The 18,981-nt window shown below is 39.7% G+C and overlaps 4 protein-coding genes across 4 annotated transcripts; all 4 read left to right on the forward strand.

The window, feature by feature from the left end:
- Positions 1-4,141: 4,141 nt before the first annotated feature.
- On the forward strand, positions 4,142-7,890 carry p2ry12 (purinergic receptor P2Y12). The gene is made up of 2 exons (XM_070906162.1): positions 4,142-4,384; positions 5,527-7,890. The coding sequence occupies exons 1-2, from the start codon at positions 4,142-4,144 to the stop codon at positions 6,337-6,339; spliced, it is 1,056 nt and encodes a 351-aa protein (XP_070762263.1). The 3' UTR covers positions 6,340-7,890.
- Positions 7,891-8,541: 651 nt separating this feature from the next.
- On the forward strand, positions 8,542-9,958 carry LOC139285838 (P2Y purinoceptor 13-like). Its single transcript, XM_070906504.1, has one exon. The coding sequence runs from the start codon at positions 8,542-8,544 to the stop codon at positions 9,535-9,537; it is 996 nt and encodes a 331-aa protein (XP_070762605.1). The 3' UTR covers positions 9,538-9,958.
- A 1,623-nt stretch (positions 9,959-11,581) lies between these two features.
- On the forward strand, positions 11,582-12,900 carry LOC139285450 (P2Y purinoceptor 13-like). Its single transcript, XM_070906015.1, has 2 exons — positions 11,582-11,675; positions 11,885-12,900. Exons 1-2 carry the CDS (start codon positions 11,582-11,584, stop codon positions 12,898-12,900), a joined length of 1,110 nt encoding a protein of 369 aa, XP_070762116.1.
- Positions 12,901-14,563: 1,663 nt separating this feature from the next.
- LOC139284998 (P2Y purinoceptor 13-like) lies at positions 14,564-17,793 on the forward strand. Its single transcript, XM_070905416.1, has 4 exons — positions 14,564-14,583; positions 15,586-15,787; positions 15,860-16,249; positions 16,776-17,793. The coding sequence occupies exons 2-4, from the start codon at positions 15,605-15,607 to the stop codon at positions 17,247-17,249; spliced, it is 1,047 nt and encodes a 348-aa protein (XP_070761517.1). The 5' UTR covers positions 14,564-14,583; positions 15,586-15,604; the 3' UTR covers positions 17,250-17,793.
- The last annotated feature ends 1,188 nt before the right edge of the window (positions 17,794-18,981 follow it).

Genomic DNA, 18,981 nt, shown 5'->3' on the forward strand with positions numbered 1-18,981 from the left:
AAGAAATAAAACTAGCAGCTATTATAGAACAAATAGAACCATTTAAAAAAAAAAATGATGATCAGCATGGAATGATGCTTTACACCCTAATGATGCATGACAACAAATGTGGTTTCATCCTCGATAAAAGCTAGAAATACACAGTATTTTCTTTTTTGTTATATCCATCTCCCCCTTCACCTCCATATGAGCTGCTGTAGATTTGTCAGTGTTGATAACCATATGGGAGGCAGACCCACTGGAACCTACACTGAACAGCACACCAGCAGCAGCAGCAGTAGTAGCTGAAGAAACCTTACACTGTCAAAACAAAGTGTGGCCCTCACATTTCAACTATGTGAGTAGAAGCTAATTTGAAAGCCTGCCAAAGGAAATGTATACACATAAACATGCATACATAAAGACAAAGACAGTCACAAACAAACCTCAAGCAAGGACCACCCTGAATGCTTTTTTTTCTCTCTCTCTATGTGGTAAGAAGCTCCTTTCTTACGTCTTTCTACCTATCATGATGACAAGATGATCAAGTTTGTAAGGGTCAGGAGTCACAGTTCAACCTCATCTTGCCCTCGCATCAAGCAGGCTTTTCAGACCACAGCTGTTACAGCTCTGTGTGTGTTATTAGCTTGATGTTTGCCCTCAAACACCAGGGTTTCTTTCCATTACCTTTTCCCCAACCTCACATTCACTGTTGTGATGAAAGGCTCTCCAAAGGCGACTTAAAGACCGGCTATTTGCGCTCAAAGCAGGGCTACTAAAAGCAATACCCCACGTGCAGAGAGGAAATTAAGTTTTTCTCCCTCCTCTCTCCAGCTTCATCATTGCCACAGGGTGGGGGGAAAAAGTGCAACACGGTAGCTGTGTTAAAGGCTTGTGGTCTGGGACTGGTAGAAAGTGAAAGTGGCGAGTGGTGACTTAAAGGTCAAGGGGTGACGTGGGAGGTGAGGAAAGCAGTGCACCTACGGAGAGGGAAAAGCGTGTGTGTGTAAGGGAGTGTTGAGGAGGCTCAGAGGGGTTTAAATGGAAAGTCAGTCAAGTCTTGTGTTACATTACTTTTATTTCCTCTCCTCATTCCCGTCTTCCTGTCTGTCTGAGAGGGAGCTGACAAGGATTACTGTGTGTGTGCATATAGTGCAGCTTTGCCTATCTGCATGCGTGTCTGCAACTGTGTATTCGTACATTATTTGACTATATCTTTGTGCAAATGATTAATTTAAATTTCAAACATCAATACAAGAGGTAGGATTACACACTGACCCTTGTCCTGGAGAACTCGGGATACATAATTAAAAAAACAGATCGGTAGATTGGCCAACTCATGTCAGACCTGAGGTGAAAAACCAGGCATTCAACAAGGAGGAGAAGTAAAACAAAAGAAGTTAAGTAGAAAAACAGAAAGGTGACGCGCGGATAGACAAGTGTTAAACTGAAAAGCAGCAAGTGTAGCTGTCGAATCCTCTCCAGGAGAATTCATGCTTGATGCAGTCCTGATCAGACCCAGATGTGCAGAGATCACAGCTGGTACAAACGTGACTGCATGTAAATATGGATGGTTGGGAAATAGACTTCACATACAGTATATATGCCTACATTTAGGCTGAGCTAAGCATGTGACAACAACCACAAGAGCATGCGAATGTACACACACACACAGACAAGTTTAGGAAGTGAATGCTACTGATTATGCCTATCTTGCAGCAGACACAGGAAGTTGCAGCATTGCCTTACTAACTGCTTGCACTCAATAGAATGAAGGGCAGACGGCCGTCAGGGTCATCTGATGAGGAGAGAAGTAGATACCAACATGTGCAGAAAGTGGCCCTCAATTCCTAAAATAATATGAATTAAAAAAAAGTTGTTGTGAAACCTCCAGTGTGAAGTGTGAACTACAACCAAACCAGGGTTATATATAAACACACCAGTTTAACTGCCATGTAGTATAATATTCTGAAAACACAGCAAAACACAGTACTAACTACTATCTACAGCACAGTAGTGTGTAACAGAGCGGTTTTATGTTGTACGTGAATGATTACAACCTTAAACAGTGTGACAAACTCACTTGAGTACGGTGCGACGAAGTTTAGCTTGCTTTCCACAGTGGCTTACCATACTTGTACGCGCTAGCTGCTGAGACATTTCAGTATAGTTTCAATACTACAAACCTGTATATTTGACTAGACTCGACTCGGCTGCTGCTGATTCCAGCTCGCTGCCCTCGACACTTCCAGTATAAGTCGAACTGCTCCTTGTGCACTGAAGAGTACTGAAGAAACCACATGGGGGCTTTGGGGCTCGCCAGATTCGTTCATGTACCAGAATCAAACAGCAGACTCAGTGCTTGTTAACCTGTTAGCCTATGAATATTATTCCTGGCTGTGTGCCTGTTAATAATTCAGTCTCAAGGTCAATGTTTCTAATTTCTGCCACTGTTGTGGTACAATATGCATACCAGTTGGTAGATTTTTGTTTATTTACTGTAATAAGATTATATAGTAAGTTGTGTTCTCACTTCAGAAACTGAAAATAACTATTGGGTAAAATCAGTTTTGCTCTGTTTTTATGTCATTATGATGGTTTTCATTTCGACAGGCCTGTGTCTGTTATACATTACAACAGACAACAATTTAGGGAAGTTTCTTCATGCTCTGTCTCTTAGAGGGGGACATCGGAGGGTGAAAACCACTGTAATGGAAACAAATGTCTATTTCACAACATGAATCATGCCTTAGAGACAACATGGTGGACAACCAACAGGACCTGGGAAGGCAGTGAGTTCAAAATCTGAATGGGATTGTGAGCGATAGGAAAGTTTTACATCACTGAAGCATCTGCCAAAAACTGTTTCATAATTTTTCCACCTTGGAACAGAAGGTTTTACATTATGTACAATACAATATAATACATTATATTATTATAATACATTATATTGTATCAAAAGTCTTTTTTACACTATTTGGGGATATATTATATATATATTTAACCTCCTAAAACCCAAGCTCTATCTTAATTTCTCTTTGCTATTTGGGCTTATTGGGACCTGATAAGTATAAAAACTAAGCATCATCTTTTGACATGATGTGGTTCCACATACGGGGACAATTTTGAATTTCCATATAAGCAGAATTAAGTATTATGGTATAACCCAAAATGAGATGTCCACGCATGTGGATGCCAGGTCTTAGGAGGATATATATATATAGTTAGTTGTATATAATAGTTAGTTGTTTTGTTGCTTTATTACTGTGCATGCTGGGATAGGCCACAGGTCAGTTGAAAATTTAGTATCAGCACATCACTGTACAATTCAGCAGGTTTAAATGGACCAGATTACAGGTTGCAGGCTAGATACTGTGGTTTTGTGTCATTTACACACAATGACAATGCCTTTTTGCTGCTTATAAAAAGTCTTCTGCTTGTGTTTAACTTAGTGTTTATCTGCTGCAAATCAGTTGCCCTTTGGGGACAATTGATATGCCAACTGAACTTGTCTGTCTGCTTTGTTATGTCTGTTGAAATAGATCTAAATGTAGCCTGCAGCCTTTCCTCATGACAGGAAAGAGAAAGGAGAAGGAAAAGAGAAAGTCTTCCTGTGGCTTATATATCACCAACCTACACACACACAAACACATTGAAACATTGAAACTGTCGGGATTAGACAGATGGTCAGTGTCAGATCACATTTGTACAGAATAAAGAAGAGAGAGGAACCAAAAATCTCAATAAGAACGGCACTGGGACCTTGATGGGACTCCACTGACACATATCAGAAACATTAACTGGTCAGTTACAAAACCTTAAATTGTATTTATTTACAGTAACTCAGTGTAGATGTGCAGAATATACTTAATTAACATACTTGATATTTGGCAGATATAATGCAGATTTGGCTAAAGGCAGTTCACATAAAGGCAAGAAAACCAGATATAGAGTAAACAGCTATAAATACTGTTTTCAGAAATGTTATAGTGTTGTTGTTATATATATTTTTTTATACTATGACACATCTCAACACAAATTGATATTGGATTGTTTTATATTGTTAAGGTTTTTATGTTATTTTTCCCACATTCTGTATATGTAGTCACAAGAATGACTCAGTGTCAGATTTAACTCTTATATTTTCTTTTAGACAACACTCATGGAGAGGAATACGATGTTCCCCGGCAATACCAGCCACACCAACAGCACTTGTTCCCGTGACAACGTTTTGAAGACGGTGGTTTTTCCTGTCCTCTACTCCATTCTCTTCCTGGTGGGGCTGTCACTCAATGGCATGGCAGTGTGGGTGTTTTTTCGTATCCCCTCGAAGTCTCACTTCATTATATACCTGAAGAATATTGTGGTTGCGGATGTCATCATGACCTTCACGTTCCCTTTCAAGGTTTGGTTTTACTGGTACTATTTACTTAAAAAGCATACTGTATAAAGGGTTTATAAGTAGTAAGTAATGCCTTCATTAATGATTACACTGGGGAACACAATTTTTGTTGAGTTAGGTCTGACAGCTGTTTTTAACTAATTTTTGGGTGTGGAATCCAAAACTGATCTCAGTTTTTCTCTATCACGTCAAGTTTTTGAACTGTAGGATCCCCGTTTTCTTAAAAAATACGAAAAATACTGTACTTAACAGATATGCGTGTGATAGTACTGACCTATTGGGAGCTGCACACACCTCTCACCGCACTGTCTCAATTGTGACTGCACAAACAAGTTGCCACGTAGCTGTAGATGAGTCCAATCGTAATCAGCTGGCAAGTCTTACTACAGCTAATCAGTGGAATTTTGCTTATCTGGAGGGTAAGCTGTGGAGAAAAAACTTGACGTGCTAGAAAAAAACTGACTGCAATTTTGGAATCAGCATGCCAATTTTAGTTTTAATCAGCATAAAAATCTAACTCAACAGAATTTTTTTTCAAATTGTTCCCCAGTGTTATTAAACCATTTCTTATATATTAGTTATAGGTTATTCATACAAACAAAGTTTTGGTTGCCAGGTTGTGAATAATCTCTCTCGCTGGTGAGTCATTCATATTCAAGGCATTAATTAAAGGCTCATGAGTTTGTCATTTCTAATAAGGCATCAAGTCTGCAGTCACGAATGTTAATAACTCGTTAATAAAGGGTATTAAACATCACCTTTGACGTTATACATGTTAATAGTCATTATTTAAGGTTCAAGAGTTTCTCCGTTTCTAATAAGCCATCAGCAACACAGTCATCTGCAGTCATCAACTTTAATAAGTCAATCATAAAGTTTGTTACAATAATTCATAAAGTCTGCAGTTGTAAATGTTAATAAATAGTTAATAAATTATTGCGGCTTTTAATTGAGTTATAAAGCATTAGTAAAGGATTTAATAACCAATAATAAAGTCATTAGTCACAATTTAGAAACCCTTTATGAAGAGTGACTAATTAGAAAGTGTCACAGACAACAGACATACAGCAAGAAAATATGCTGTATGTCTTGAATTTGAGCGTTTAACAGTAAAATGTGAAAGACTGAACACTGTGTTTCTGCAGGTGCTATCAGACTCCAACATGGCTTCCACTGGGCTGCGTATATTTGTGTGTCGAGTTTCCTCAGTGCTCTTCTACCTCACAATGTATATCAGCATCCTCTTCTTTGGCCTCATCAGCATCGACCGCTGCAGAAAGACGCTCAAGCCCTTCAGGGGGACTAACGCAGCCCGGTTGGCCCGTCGCAAACTCCTTTCAGGAGCCATCTGGCTCTTTCAGCTGGTTCTCTGTCTTCCCAATGTGATCCTGACACAGAAAACCCCGACTTCACCATACTTCAAGTGCAGTGACCTGAAGACAGAGGCTGGGCTCTACTGGCATGAGGTGGTAAATCACGTCTGTCAAGTCATTTTCTGGGGCAACCTGGTGACTGTGATAGTATGCTACACTCTAATCACCAAAGAGCTGTACAGATCCTACTCCCGCACTAAGTCCCGCAGCACTGGAGGGTCAGGGAAGCCCAACCAGGACAAAAGAAAAATGAATGCAAATGTATTCCTGGTTCTGGCAGTGTTCTTCGTGTGCTTTGTGCCGTTTCACTTTGCCCGTGTGCCGTACACCATAAGCCAGACCCGAGTTGTCTTTGACTGTAAATTCAAACTCTTCTTCTTCCAGCTGAAGGAAAGTACACTCTTCCTCTCATCCTTAAACTCTCTTCTGGACCCTCTCATCTACTTCTTTCTCTGCAAGTCCTTCAGGACCACTTTGTTCAAGACCCTGCAGCTGTCTCCTGGTACCTGTAGCTGGCTAATAAGGAGAGGGTCAGACACGGATACAGGCAGCACCCCCATGAGAGACTCCTCTGTCTGTACATAAAACCACTGGACGTGATAAAGACGTTTGTAATGAGGTATCACAAAGTACTTGTACAACGTCCTGTTTTTAAGAATTGGATCAAATCCAAATTCAGCTTTGTGACCAAACAATACAGCAGGTGACAGACGTGGTGATCTATTTTCTGTCAGAATGGACAATAAGAGTACAAGAGTAAGAAAAGTTCAAAAGTATAAACATGAATAGAAAGTTTTGCTGATGTTTTCTGTTGAACTTGAAGAACCAACACTGGCATGTTTTTCTTTCTGTTCTCTATTCCAGTTAATAACAGCGTGAAGTTCCTCTATTAAGTTTTCATTCCCACTCATCTTAAAAAGAAGAAATGTGATGCATTCATTTACAAACTGCTCTAAAATAGTCTACCTGTTGTGCTATATTATGTGATTGGTACTTTTCACATGCCCAAATGTTAAACCCCATATGGCTCTCTCAGCCACAATATACACTGCTTGTCAAGTTTATCAATCTACTGTAGTATCTTTCTTAAGTGAAGCAACTTTTAAACAGATAATCAATCAATAAACAGAGATAGACTTTAAGAACTACGATCCATATTGAGACCAGTGGAAATAAAGCATCCTGGATTTGATGTTCAAAGACAAAGATTACTTCAGTGTAGCCTAAAAACACATGGTTTAGCCCGACGTGTGTTATTTGAATACTTTTCCCCCCACAGCAGCTCACTGTTCATGGATTTGCATCTCTGGTTGAAGAGGCTGACACACTTTGGTAATTTATCTTTTGAAGGTGTTAATCCTCCAGGCTACACAATGTGGAGTTAAGGAGGTTAAGGAGATAACCCTTGTCGGTGAGTGACTTAATGTTATGTTTTGTTTCACAGCTTTTCAGATTAGATTGAGATGGAAGAAATCAAACTTACTTATTGGTAAGAATTATAGTAGTAGAAGTATAGAAGTATAGCAGTAACCATTTGTTTCTGTCCTTATTAAGAATTTTCCAAAATGAATGCACATAGAAATAACTAAATAAAAATAAGGCATTAAATTAAAAGGAAAAGAAAGAAAGAACAAAATAAATAAACAAACAAACAATTTAAACTGGACACGAAATAGCGTGAGAACATTGCTTGAATATTGTTTAGTTAACGATGTCTATGCAGGCCCATGGCTGAGAAACTATGATTGGGCCTGGTCAAGTAAACTGTGATTTTTCTGTGGACGGTGAGAAATATCTTAAAATTGAGATTTGGTAATTGGACATGATTGAGGAAAATATAGGACAGTCTTATAAAATGTTATTGTGCTGAGATAAAATCTTATTGCTCAGAAGCTTTGCTTAAGTACTTTTTCCTTTGTCTGTCATACCAGGTAGTTAGTACTGTCAACGCCCATTCTACAGTATATCTACTCATTCAGTCTCAATTTAACTGCACAAATGAACCCTGAATGTATAAAATGTGTACACTTAATACACTGATGAGGTGAATCCAGGTATAACTGATCACACTTATTAAACCAATAACAAAGGAGATAAAGAGAGAAGCAGACAAATGAATGAAGTTTTATTGCAACTACGATCTATTGTGCAGAAAGGACTGTGACTCAAAACCAGACCTTAAAAGTTGGTAGATTATGTGTACTATATTCTCCATGTAATAAAAACAATACAAGTTTTTTGCTGTTGAACTTAGTATGGTGAAAACAAATCCAACAATTGCATAACATCCATCATTCTGTGTCAAAAGAGGAAGTGTCAGGTTCCGCATCCAGAATGCATTCAAATGCTCTGGCTTAACATTCAAAACCAAATCATAGTAACAAATGTCTTTTAAACTAAATCACAAATGCAAATCAGGTCCAACTGAGCAAGCAGGAAACATTTAGAGCAGTTGTAGTTCTCAGTCTCAAACCAGAATCCACCCCAAAACTGGATCTTATTTTCTCACATCACTAAATGTTGCTGCAGCACATAAATCAAATCTGCTCATTTCACTTCCACATTTGTTGAAACACACTTAAGAAATATGACTCAAAAGCCAAACATCGTGATGTGGGTCTGGTCCACTGGGCTTACAGAACTCACTGCTAATTTTCTATCCCACCAGCTGATCACAGATGTAAACCGGTTCAGGATTAGAAAAGCTAAGTGTTTTACTGAAAATCAGCAGAATGCAAAGTTTGCTGAATTTTTCTTTGATGTCTGTTTTTTTTTATTCCAGATTTTATGATGGTGTCCAACAACAACTCAGTACTCCTCTCCTCTGACTGTGCAACTTTCAACCTCGTGCCCGTAAATGTGGTCGTCTCATACCTTTTCTTCTTTTTGTTCCCCATTGCATTACTGCTCAATGGTGCAGCAGCATGGGTGTCTTTGCACCTCCGGTCCACCTCCACCTTCATAGTGTATCTCAAAAACCTGGTGGCCGCTGACCTGCTTATGACACTGACACTCCCGGCGATAGCAGCTAGCATGCTACCTGAAGCAGCAGTTGAGTTGAGGGCGTTTGCTTGCCGTTTCTCTTATGTCATTTTCTACAGCTGTTTGTACACAAGCATTGCTTTAATGGGACTTATCAGCCTTGACCGCTTCTTCAAAATTGTTAAACCATGTGGAAAGGTGTTAGGGCAAAACGTGGTCTTCAGTCTTGTAATGTCTGCCTCAGTTTGGGTGATGTTATTTGGCTTTACAGTTATCCCGACTATCATCCTAACTGACCAGGATTCTGTTAATATAACAGAAGATTTCTGTATGTCCCTGAAAAGTCCAGCTGGTCTGACTCTTCACAAGTACGTGGTTCTGTCGATGGAGATTCTTTTCTGGCTCGTCAGCATACTGATTGTGTTCTGCTACATCTGCATCACCCTGAAAGTCCTGCAGTCCTTCCGAAACTCTGGGAGCAACAACAGCAACGGGAAGAAGAAGACCAAGCTACGAGTATTCTTGATCCTTCTTGTGTTTTTTGTGTGTTTTGTGCCTCTTCACGTGATGCGCATTCCATTCACACTGTATGAAATCTTTGGCCGTGACGGCTGCAGTCAAACGTGGCTGGTGATAGTCCATAAATTAGTCCTGTGGGTCTCTACCACTAACGCCTGCCTGGACCCTCTTCTCTACATCTACCTGTGTAGGGAGTACAGAGACAAACTGATGGACATGATGAAAGCCAGAGGGATCTGTGTCAGGTTATATTCAGGTGAAAGAGAGGAGACGTCACAGTAGAAAAAAGTCATTTATTAGTCGGCAAATGTTATTTTATTTTATAGATTGACAAACACAAATAACTTCAGAAGCAAGAGAGCCTTAGTAGTCTTACAGTAACTTTTGATCTTTAAATTTGATGTTATACTGCCCTCTAGTGACCTCATGAGGATTAATATCTATTGAGGCTGAAGGTCCACTGAAGAAACAAGGTAGAAATGTGATAAATGAACATATGATGAACATGATGTAAATGTCATAGCAAAAATACACTATGCAAATGTATTATTCTATCCCACTATAAGTGGGTTCAACCACTCGAACACACAAATGCCATGTTAAATCTTGTGTCCTTTCCATTAGCCAATTGTCTCTAAAATGATGTAACTCAGTCTTGTTTGCCATGGGTTTTTATGTGGGAATTTAAATGAACAGTATAATAAAACAATATATGGGGAAAGTTCTTTGAGAATTTATATAATAACCCTTTCATCATTATTATTTCTAATGCCTGCAACAATACAAAAGAGTGGAAATGGGGACTCCCCACTTTTTCTGCTGCATAACAGAGCAATATAATTGCAGTGTATAAAGTTTTGGCCTATTATTTCAAGAGCTAAAATAAATGGCTCTCATAAATCCTTGATCCAAATGTAATAACTTGAAAAAGTACATAGCTAAGTTGCCAAAAAAAATATTTTTCTATTTCTTCATTTGAATGGATTTCTTCGTTTTTCAGTTTTTCGTGGCCTCATTAAATGATTTCATTATCTTAATACTTCTCTAAGTAATACAGTATGTGTATATGTCTTCCTCAGTGCCAAGCAGTGAAATTAAAAATGTTATTTGTTAATCGCCACAATGCTCTAGACTACAATGGAACAATGCTTTTGGTCACTAATACACACTAACACATGTGACAAAGATTTCTATTTGGTTTGACTGTAATGGAACTGAAAAGCAGCCCCCTCTACAATACATGTTTTGGTAGGCTTTAGGCCACCCTTTGGTCAGATGATGCCACTGCAACAGTTGTTGCATAATCAGCTCTTCTATTCTTGCAGTAACTTGTGCAAACAATCAATCAATCAATAAGCAAAGCTACTCAAGTAACAAAGAGAAAAAACAAAATAAAGAGCACAAAAAGAGAGAAAATTGCATGTCAGCTTTTTTTATCAAAGAATAATGAGTTGCTGCTAGGAAAAGGAAAGTTTATTTTCTTCTGCCAGCAATAAACAATTCAATGGTGGTAAGTGGGGAAAGAAATTATGTGTATAAGGGCACATCAATATGAGGGACATTTTTTAATGACTCAGAGGATGATGACTGGCATCAAACATGCAGGAGAGTTCAGGTTGTGGGTTCTTGTCTGAAAACTACCATAAACGCTTACTTTCTACTCAACTCCATTTTAAAGGTGAGACAGAAATAGAAATGTTTGAGCTTCATGTGCGTGCCAAAGGATGCACGGGGGCCCGTGAATCCAACCCTTCAGCCCATCCAATCTCTGCTCTAAGTGGTGTGGGCTGGGTGTATAATGTCTGTTTTGATTTTGGCTAAAGACCAGTGAGTTTTTACTATTTTTGCATACATCCTGATAAATTACCAGTCTTATCCCAGCTGAAATGTTGATTTGTTTGCTAGGAAAATCAACAGAGTGTCTTAAACACCTGCCATGTCAGTACATTGTCACACGGGTCCATCTTGCAGCTTTGTGTTTGAGAAGAGTGAGTCAAGTCATCAACTGTAAGTTATTATCAAAATATATCTTATTTATCATTAGCTCATAATGTAGTCTTTCTACAAGAAATGTGTTATTCCATGAAAATAAATAACAATTTTCATAATAATTGCCAGTGTAAGATTGTTTATGTGTAAGTGTTTAATTAATTGAATTAGTTACTTCTTCATCCACTCCACCTTATGAAGACCGTAACAAAAAAGAGCAGTGAATTTGTAATTAAATGTATTTACACTTATTAATTAACTTTTTTGGTTAGGGCTAGAAAGTGTAGGGACACTAGAGTATATATAACACTGAATAAAAGTGTTGGTAGATACATACATGTATAATGGAAATAATAAAACAGATTGCTTTAAAAAACACATTTATTTACACCATGAATGGATGGTTCCTCCCTTTGACATTAACCGGCACAGTGAGTGGAGAACTCAAAGATGCCACACTCATGATTTTATGATAAGTGAAAAAACACTAAGATAACCCTGACAAATTATTTGCTGTTGAATTAATTCTCTGTGACTATTGGACACTATTAGAATCATAATATTGCACATATTCAGAGGGATAATTTGTTTACACTGCGTGATTTATAACTTGCATTTCAAAGTCTTTCATTTTCCTCAGGTGCAGTGATGCCGTTGAATCAAACATCTCATAATGATTCGGAGTGTGACGGTTTCAGTTACAACCCAAATGTTGTCCCAGCTCTCTACTTTTTGATGTTCCCCATAGCTTTGCTGCTGAATGGCGTGGCAGTCTGGGTGTCTCTGCACCTCAAGTCCACCTCCACCTTCGTGGTGTACCTGAAAAATCTCGTAGCTGCTGACGTTATTATGACCTTGACCATCCCGATCAAAGCTGCAAGGGACTTGGGGGCGGCGTCAAACATATTATTTGTACTTTCATGCCGTTATTTCAGTTCCATTTTGTACAGTACAATGTACACATGTATCACTTTGTTGGGCTTAATAAGTCTGGACCGTTTCTTCAAGATCATGACACCCCGCAGCAAGTTGTTTGGTCAGAATCTGACCTTGAGCAAAGTGATATCAGGCTCAGTCTGGGTAATACATTTTGGAGGCGCAGCTTTACCAAATATCATTTTAAGTGACAGAACAGGAGCCAATATAACAGAGATCAGCACTTGTATGAAGCTGAAAGGCCCAGCTGGACTTGAACTCCACCAAAGGACAGTGATTTACCTGAATGTTTTCTTCTGGCTTGTCAGTGTGGTCATTGCAGTTTGCTACATTTGCATCACAAACAAGGTTATCCAGTCTTTCAGAAGCTCCGGCAGCAATAACAGCCAGGGAAAGCAGAAGATCAAACTACGTGTTTTCCTGGTTGTCGTCGTGTTTTTCGTGTCATTCGGACCGTACCACATCGTGAGGATCCCGTTCACTTTTCAACAAGTCAACTACGCTTCCTATTCCAGCTGCTCTTACTTAAAAGGCAAGTTTGCCAAGGAATTCAGCCTCTGGTTTGCCACCACAAACATCTGCATGAACCCACTTCTCTACGTCTTTCTGTGTAGGGAGTTCAAGGAGAAGCTGATGTCTATGGTGAAAAATGTGCCCATCTCATCCCAAGTGGCCTCAGCAGGGAAAACAGAGGACACTTCACCACAGAGTAGACTCTGACAGAGGTCATGAAAATGCTTGAGTTCAGATGTTACGGAAGATTTTGTAGACTGAATGTCAGATTATTATTTCACGTATACATTATGATTTTGCTACTTACTGCATTTACTTTTTAAACCCATGTTGTGCTGTGCTGCTTTGTGCCGTGTCAAAGTGTCGCTCTAAATAGCTTGAAAACCATTAACAGGAAATACAATAAGGATGGAAGAGATAAACTGCATGAGACAAGAGGGTGCTGTTATTATGCTGTTTTTCATGTCAACAAAACACAGTTTTATAGAAGCTCTGGACATTCAAAATCAGAAGGCAAATAGAGTTTAAGGAGAGACTGTAAATGAAGCTGCCATGCAAAGCAAGTTAAGCTGAAGCTACTGAACATTTGCATCTCACACTGAAGTCATACACTGTAATGTTTGTGGTAACAGTAGAAATGGGCATGTCTTTAAAAAGATGTTGCGGCAAAGTGTCTGCAAAGCACTTAACATAGAAGTTTACTGCAAAGAATAAAGGGTGTGGGCAAAAAGGACCATGTCCGTTTTACTGTTTCCTATAAAATGAATAAAGTGTGAGTCTGAGGCATTATTCTGTTCAGCATTACGTTTCAAAAACTCAATCACTGGAATCAACATATTTTCCATTAACAGGCCCCTGCTTGTATAATCCGCTTGAGCAAAGTAAGTTTTTTTGCCACTGAAAAGTCACTAAAGAATTTTCGAAGTTTGTGACTGCAACAAGTGTTGTAATACGGGGTTTATATTTTGGTACAGTGTGATGTAACGGAAATAAGGTTGTGATCACTTGATCATTACCATTGTATTTGTTAAAACCAACACTCTCTGTGTCATTTACAGTGCAGTGTAACATAAGTTGAACGTTCACTTGGGGACCTGTAGTAAACTACTACTGTTTTTCCCCATTGGTCATAATTTCTGGCCCTGATCCGAGTGAAATCACACAGGAAATCGTGTTGTGTTGTTCTCAGAAAGCAACATTTTTATGAAGACAAGAGGGAATTAAACACTAAGAAAGCAAAACTTAAACAGAGTTTGTGAGTTGAAGTGGAAGGTCATGTTCAATCATGTGTGCCTTGTGTTTGACACTAGTTACACACAAGATATCATATCTCAAAAACACAGTTACAGAATAGGCTAATGTGGTCTTAATAGTACATAACAATAATACAAAATTACTTTCGCACAAACTACGGTGTTAAATAACTTCTTAACCTCTTCTGTCAAAGCTTGCATTTATGGTAAAGGAGTTCAAGGAAAGAACATTTCATAAGAAGTGGCGTAATTTAGGCAACATGTTGTTCTCACCCACTAAAACCACAGTGCTTTTTGTTTCTCGCTGGTGCAGTTATGATTGAGTCTACTGATGAGAAAAGACAGATAAAGGTGGGGTAAATAAATATACCGGGGGGGAGGAGCAGTGAGGGTGCAGGAGGTCTCTAGATGTGGGTCAAGAAATGAGTCCATGCCTTTGGTGTTCGCCTGTCAACAGCTACTGAGACTGACGCAAGCTAGCGGAGGCAGGGGGACTGGCACGGAGCAGAACAAGCCTCTCGGCAGACAATTGGAGCAGGAAGCAAGGAAGGAAAGGGTCTTTCACCCGGAGGAAGACTGGCAAACTCATTGGGATTGTGACAAGACAGCCACACAGTAGCTCCAGAGACCACCCATTGTAAGAGCATCAAACACACTCACTCACTTAAAGAGAGAGAGAGAGAGAGAAAGACGGAGAGGCTGAAACCTCCTTAGGTCAGAAGTAGTATTTCTTGATTGATTAAAGAACTTAAATAACACCAAGAAGTTTTTTCAATTTTGGGGTTTCTTTTCTTTCATTTGCTTCCTGTGAGTAAGAAGAGGAATTGGATCTTCCCTTCTTCCTTCTTTTGAAATGCAGTAGTTTTTCTTTGCTTTATTCCTTATTCTTCACCTACCCCGCAGTCACAGACGATAAGGACACAATAAGGAGGTAAGACTCAATTATTGGCTTTACAAGTACATCTTCTGGGCACAAAGTTAGAATTTGTGTAACAGTTGTAACAGACCTAATTAACATTATGCACACTAAAACAGACGTGTGAGAGTATTGTATATCGTGGTTGCCATAGCACCTTCTCCTGGCCTCAGTGTTATTCTAAGCTGTTAAGGTTTTCAATGTAAAGACAGCACAGCAGGCAGATATACTGTCAGACAGGAGAATTCAGAATGACCAAATGTTGGACGCCTTCATCACTGTATATTAAGTGTTTCTCTGCATTCTTACTGTTGAACTAAATTCACAGTCACACCGTTACACACATACAGTTATACTGTATTTAGTGTTTCTATATATTTGTATGCTCCTGAAAGTGGAACAAAGTGTTTTTTATTTGTTGAATTCAGACGGGAAGAAACTTAAATCTTTAGACTTGACTGAAAGAAGGAGTTAAAAAATAACCCATAATCATACAGAGTAAGTCAGCTACAGTTCTTTTGAGAAATTTCCAGGAGACTCTGCAAACAGCAGACAAAACCTTTGCATATGTGTAGGTTCTGGAAACGACATATTAAAGTGTCCTTTCTTTACATAATTTCTTTATTTACATAACTTAACTGTGTATTTTCCCTTTATCTGCTCTATCTATGTATCAATCCTACTCTCATCGTATCACCTCTCTTCTCTCTCAACCCTCTGAAGGTCTGCCGAAGTTTAGAAGATGAACAACACCCTGTCAAACACTTCCATCAAGTGTGTTCGGGATACCAGTGTGACAGCTGTGGTTTTCCCCTGTCTATACAGTATCCTCTTTATAGTCGCCCTGATACTGAATTCCCTGGCAGCATGGATCTTCTTCAGCATCCCCAGCACCTCTACATTTGTGGTCTTTCTAAAGAATGTGGTAAGACAAGAGCCATTTTGCTATATAAATGTTGTCAGTGCAGAACAACAAATAGACATCCTTTATTAACAGGTGGTGGCTGACTTGCTGATGACCCTGACCATCCCTCTGCGAGTCTTAAGTGATGCAGGTGTGGGTTCCTGGCCACTGCGTGCCTTTCACTGCCGATACTCTGCAGTTCTCTTCTACATCACCATGTACATCAGCATCATCTTGCTGGGCCTCATCAGCCTGGACCGCTACCTGAAGATAGTTAGGCCCTTTGGGAAGTGTGCCCTGCAGCGGGTTCGCGTTGGCCAGGCGCTGAGCGCAGCTGTCTGGGTGGTAATGTTAGCTTTAGCGTTACCCAACGTTATTCTGAGCAACCAGCCACCACGGGTCTCCGGAGGCAGACTGAAGTGCACCTCGATGAAGAGCACAGCCGGCCTGCTCTGGCATGAAGGATTCAACTATTTCTGTCAGGTAGCTATTAAAGGAATAATTCAACATTTTGGGAAATATGCTTATTCGCTTTCTTGCCGAGAGTTAGAAGAGAAGATCAATAGCACTCTCATGTATGTACAATAAGTATGAAGTTGGAGGCAGCAACTGGTCGACTAAGGTTAAGAATGGAAACAGGGGGAAACAGCTAACCCTGCGGGGGGGACAGGGTTTGTGTCAGGCTATTTCATGGCCAAGAGCAGTGACAAAAACATTTTTTACATTTTGATTTTTGTACGGCTTAAACAAACAAGATACAGTATAACCTGTTAATTAAGGAGCTTTAGACGTGCTGGTATCTGGATTTTGGGACAGGATGGCTGTTTACTCGCTGTTTCCAGTCTTTATGCTAACCTAAACTAGCAATAGGTTCATATTTACTCTACCAATATGAGAGTGGTATCAATCTTCTCGTCTAACTCGCAGCAAGAAAGCGACAACAACTGAACTGAGAAAAGTAGTTAGAAGTCACTGCCCTGCTCAATGTTTTGCTGATGTGTACTTCCAGGTGGTTTTCTGGGGCACACTGGCCTTGATGGTGGTTTGCTACACGTTCATCAGCAAGAAGGTTTATGAATCATACAAAGCCTCAAAGAGCAGATCTAAAGCAGCCAGTCGGAGGACCAAGGCAAAAGTGTTTGTGGTGGTGGGGGTGTTTTTCATCTGCTTTGCCCCCTTTCACTTCGCCCGCATTCCCTACACTCTCACCCAGACCCGCAGCACGACGAGCCATTGCCGGGCACAGAATGCACTCTACATTGCCAAGGAAACCACCCTGTGGCTTTCAGCCACTAACGTATGTCTGGACCCGCTCATCTATGTGTTCCTGTGTAAGGTGTTCAGGAAAAGACTGACAGCCACACTCTGCCGTAAGCCAATCAACAAAGGTGCCATGGAGTCTACCACAGCAACATCAACTCAGCTGGAGATGTCACAGTTAGCCCAAAGTAACAGACTGTCATATAATGGGATGCCACAGTAACACACCGGACAATGTACAATGGGACACAATTAATAACTGTAACTGTTCAAGGTGGGATGAGACACTGCCTGAAAGAATGTGTTATTTTACTTGTAAATAGCATTTTTTTCTTGTTGTAAAACAAGTTGTAAAATGAATGTAATGTGATCAAAATCTACTGAATGGACAATGTTCTGTAGCAGGAAAGAGTCACATGTGTGGAGGTGGTCATGAAGTTTCATGCATTTATGATACATAATAACCTAGCGTGTTTGCTAAGTCACCCAACACGTTTCCTTAAATGTGCTTAATGTCATTTTCTACTTCCTCCTTTCTAATCTCGTTCACACTGCACTTTCCCTTCACAAAACTTTGACTGAAGGGTGCACATCTTGACAGCACATATTTTCCAATGATTACACCACACGCACGATGTGAACAGGGACTGAATGATAACAAAATGAGCAGGGAGAAAGGGACTGCGGTAGACACTGCTTACAGCTATAACTTCTGTGCAATATAAATAACAATAATGATAATAAAATTAATATTTTTCAGACTACAATTGCATGGTGTTCAAATTTTATGCTGGAAATCTTAAAATAAATCTTAATGACAGAGCTCATACTAGCATTTTTATCAGGTCAACTTGGTTACACAAAGACAGATTAATGTATGCATGCATATACAGCATGTGGCCGTGCAACAAGGGCAGCCAATAAGAATGGAGGATAAAACCACCTTAAACCAGTTCCCTTACCACAGTAGTTCTGTGTCAGAAAGTGTGGTGGGTGGCTTCCCTTATGGTACGCACGTGAGTAGAGATGATTATGCTTACTTATCTTTTTATTTACCATTAGTGGCGATCAGTATCTGAGACACTTTTGATAATTACTGAGCTATTGACAGATAGGAACTGCAGACTCACATTGGTCTACTGGAGATTAAGTGTTTGATAACACTGAATGTACACGAAATCTAACAACACCCAGCAAAGCTGCAAGCATTTGCAAGTAGGGCATATGACCTTTCACAATATTGCAGCGGTATTATTGCGTCATTAATTTTTGAATCGAACAAGAGGAGAAAAAAAAAATAGAACTAGAATAAATTGACTTTTTCCAACACTGCAACACCCCGAAGACGGGTTTCAGGATATTCACAAACTGGTTCTGCAGGATTAATGTCACCTCCCACCTGATTTACAATCATGTCCGCATGTGGGTCTGATTAATGTAATAATGAAATATGATCTTCCTCCATCCCACCCTCTGTCGGCTACGACAGAAGCTGATATTTGTGCAGGAAATTAATGAGCTACAGAGCGGTCGGAGCGGCAACTGCAGCCGGGGGAAGGCCCGTTCGTCACCCTCAGATTAAATCCTCTGACAGATGACCCTGCAGTAGTGAATTATGAGAAATTCTAAATGACATTCATGGAAATTAAATAAACCCTGGAGATAGTGTTGCCTAGCATTATGCACAGACACAAGTTGGAGACAGAAAAGAGCCAGATAAATAGGGGGCAGGTTGAGGTGGGGAATGACAGTTTCTTATAACTGGATGCGGAGGACCTACTGAAACAAGGTGGTACAGCCTGCATGTCAGAGACACCTGTCAAGTCTACATGTCAGTGATGCCAATCAGCGAAGGTTTCTAAACAGTTTCAATTCAAGCCGCCCTGGAGAATTGGCTTATAGGCAGCTTATTAGGGTTTAGACCTAAGCTTTAGGTCAAAAAAGACATTTTGACA

The sequence above is a fragment of the Enoplosus armatus genome, chromosome 5 (genome assembly GCF_043641665.1).
Source record: "Enoplosus armatus isolate fEnoArm2 chromosome 5, fEnoArm2.hap1, whole genome shotgun sequence".
In the NCBI taxonomy this organism is placed as follows: Eukaryota; Metazoa; Chordata; class Actinopteri; order Centrarchiformes; family Enoplosidae; genus Enoplosus; species Enoplosus armatus.

Excerpts from the sequence above, each read along its gene's own strand:
- LOC139285838 (XM_070906504.1), top strand. The coding sequence starts at position 8,542 with ATGATGGTGTCCAACAACAACTCAGTACTCCTCTCCTCTGACTGTGCA.
- p2ry12 (XM_070906162.1), top strand. The coding sequence starts at position 4,142 with ATGGAGAGGAATACGATGTTCCCCGGCAATACCAGCCACACCAACAGC. Across the intron at positions 4,385-5,526 it reads CCTTCACGTTCCCTTTCAAG|GTGCTATCAGACTCCAACAT; the intron begins GTTTGGTTTTAC and ends GTGTTTCTGCAG.
- LOC139285450 (XM_070906015.1), top strand. The coding sequence starts at position 11,582 with ATGTATAATGGAAATAATAAAACAGATTGCTTTAAAAAACACATTTAT. Across the intron at positions 11,676-11,884 it reads CTTTGACATTAACCGGCACA|GTGCAGTGATGCCGTTGAAT; the intron begins GTGAGTGGAGAA and ends CATTTTCCTCAG.
- LOC139284998 (XM_070905416.1), top strand. The coding sequence starts at position 15,605 with ATGAACAACACCCTGTCAAACACTTCCATCAAGTGTGTTCGGGATACC. Across the intron at positions 15,788-15,859 it reads TGGTCTTTCTAAAGAATGTG|GTGGTGGCTGACTTGCTGAT; the intron begins GTAAGACAAGAG and ends CTTTATTAACAG. Across the intron at positions 16,250-16,775 it reads GATTCAACTATTTCTGTCAG|GTGGTTTTCTGGGGCACACT; the intron begins GTAGCTATTAAA and ends GTGTACTTCCAG.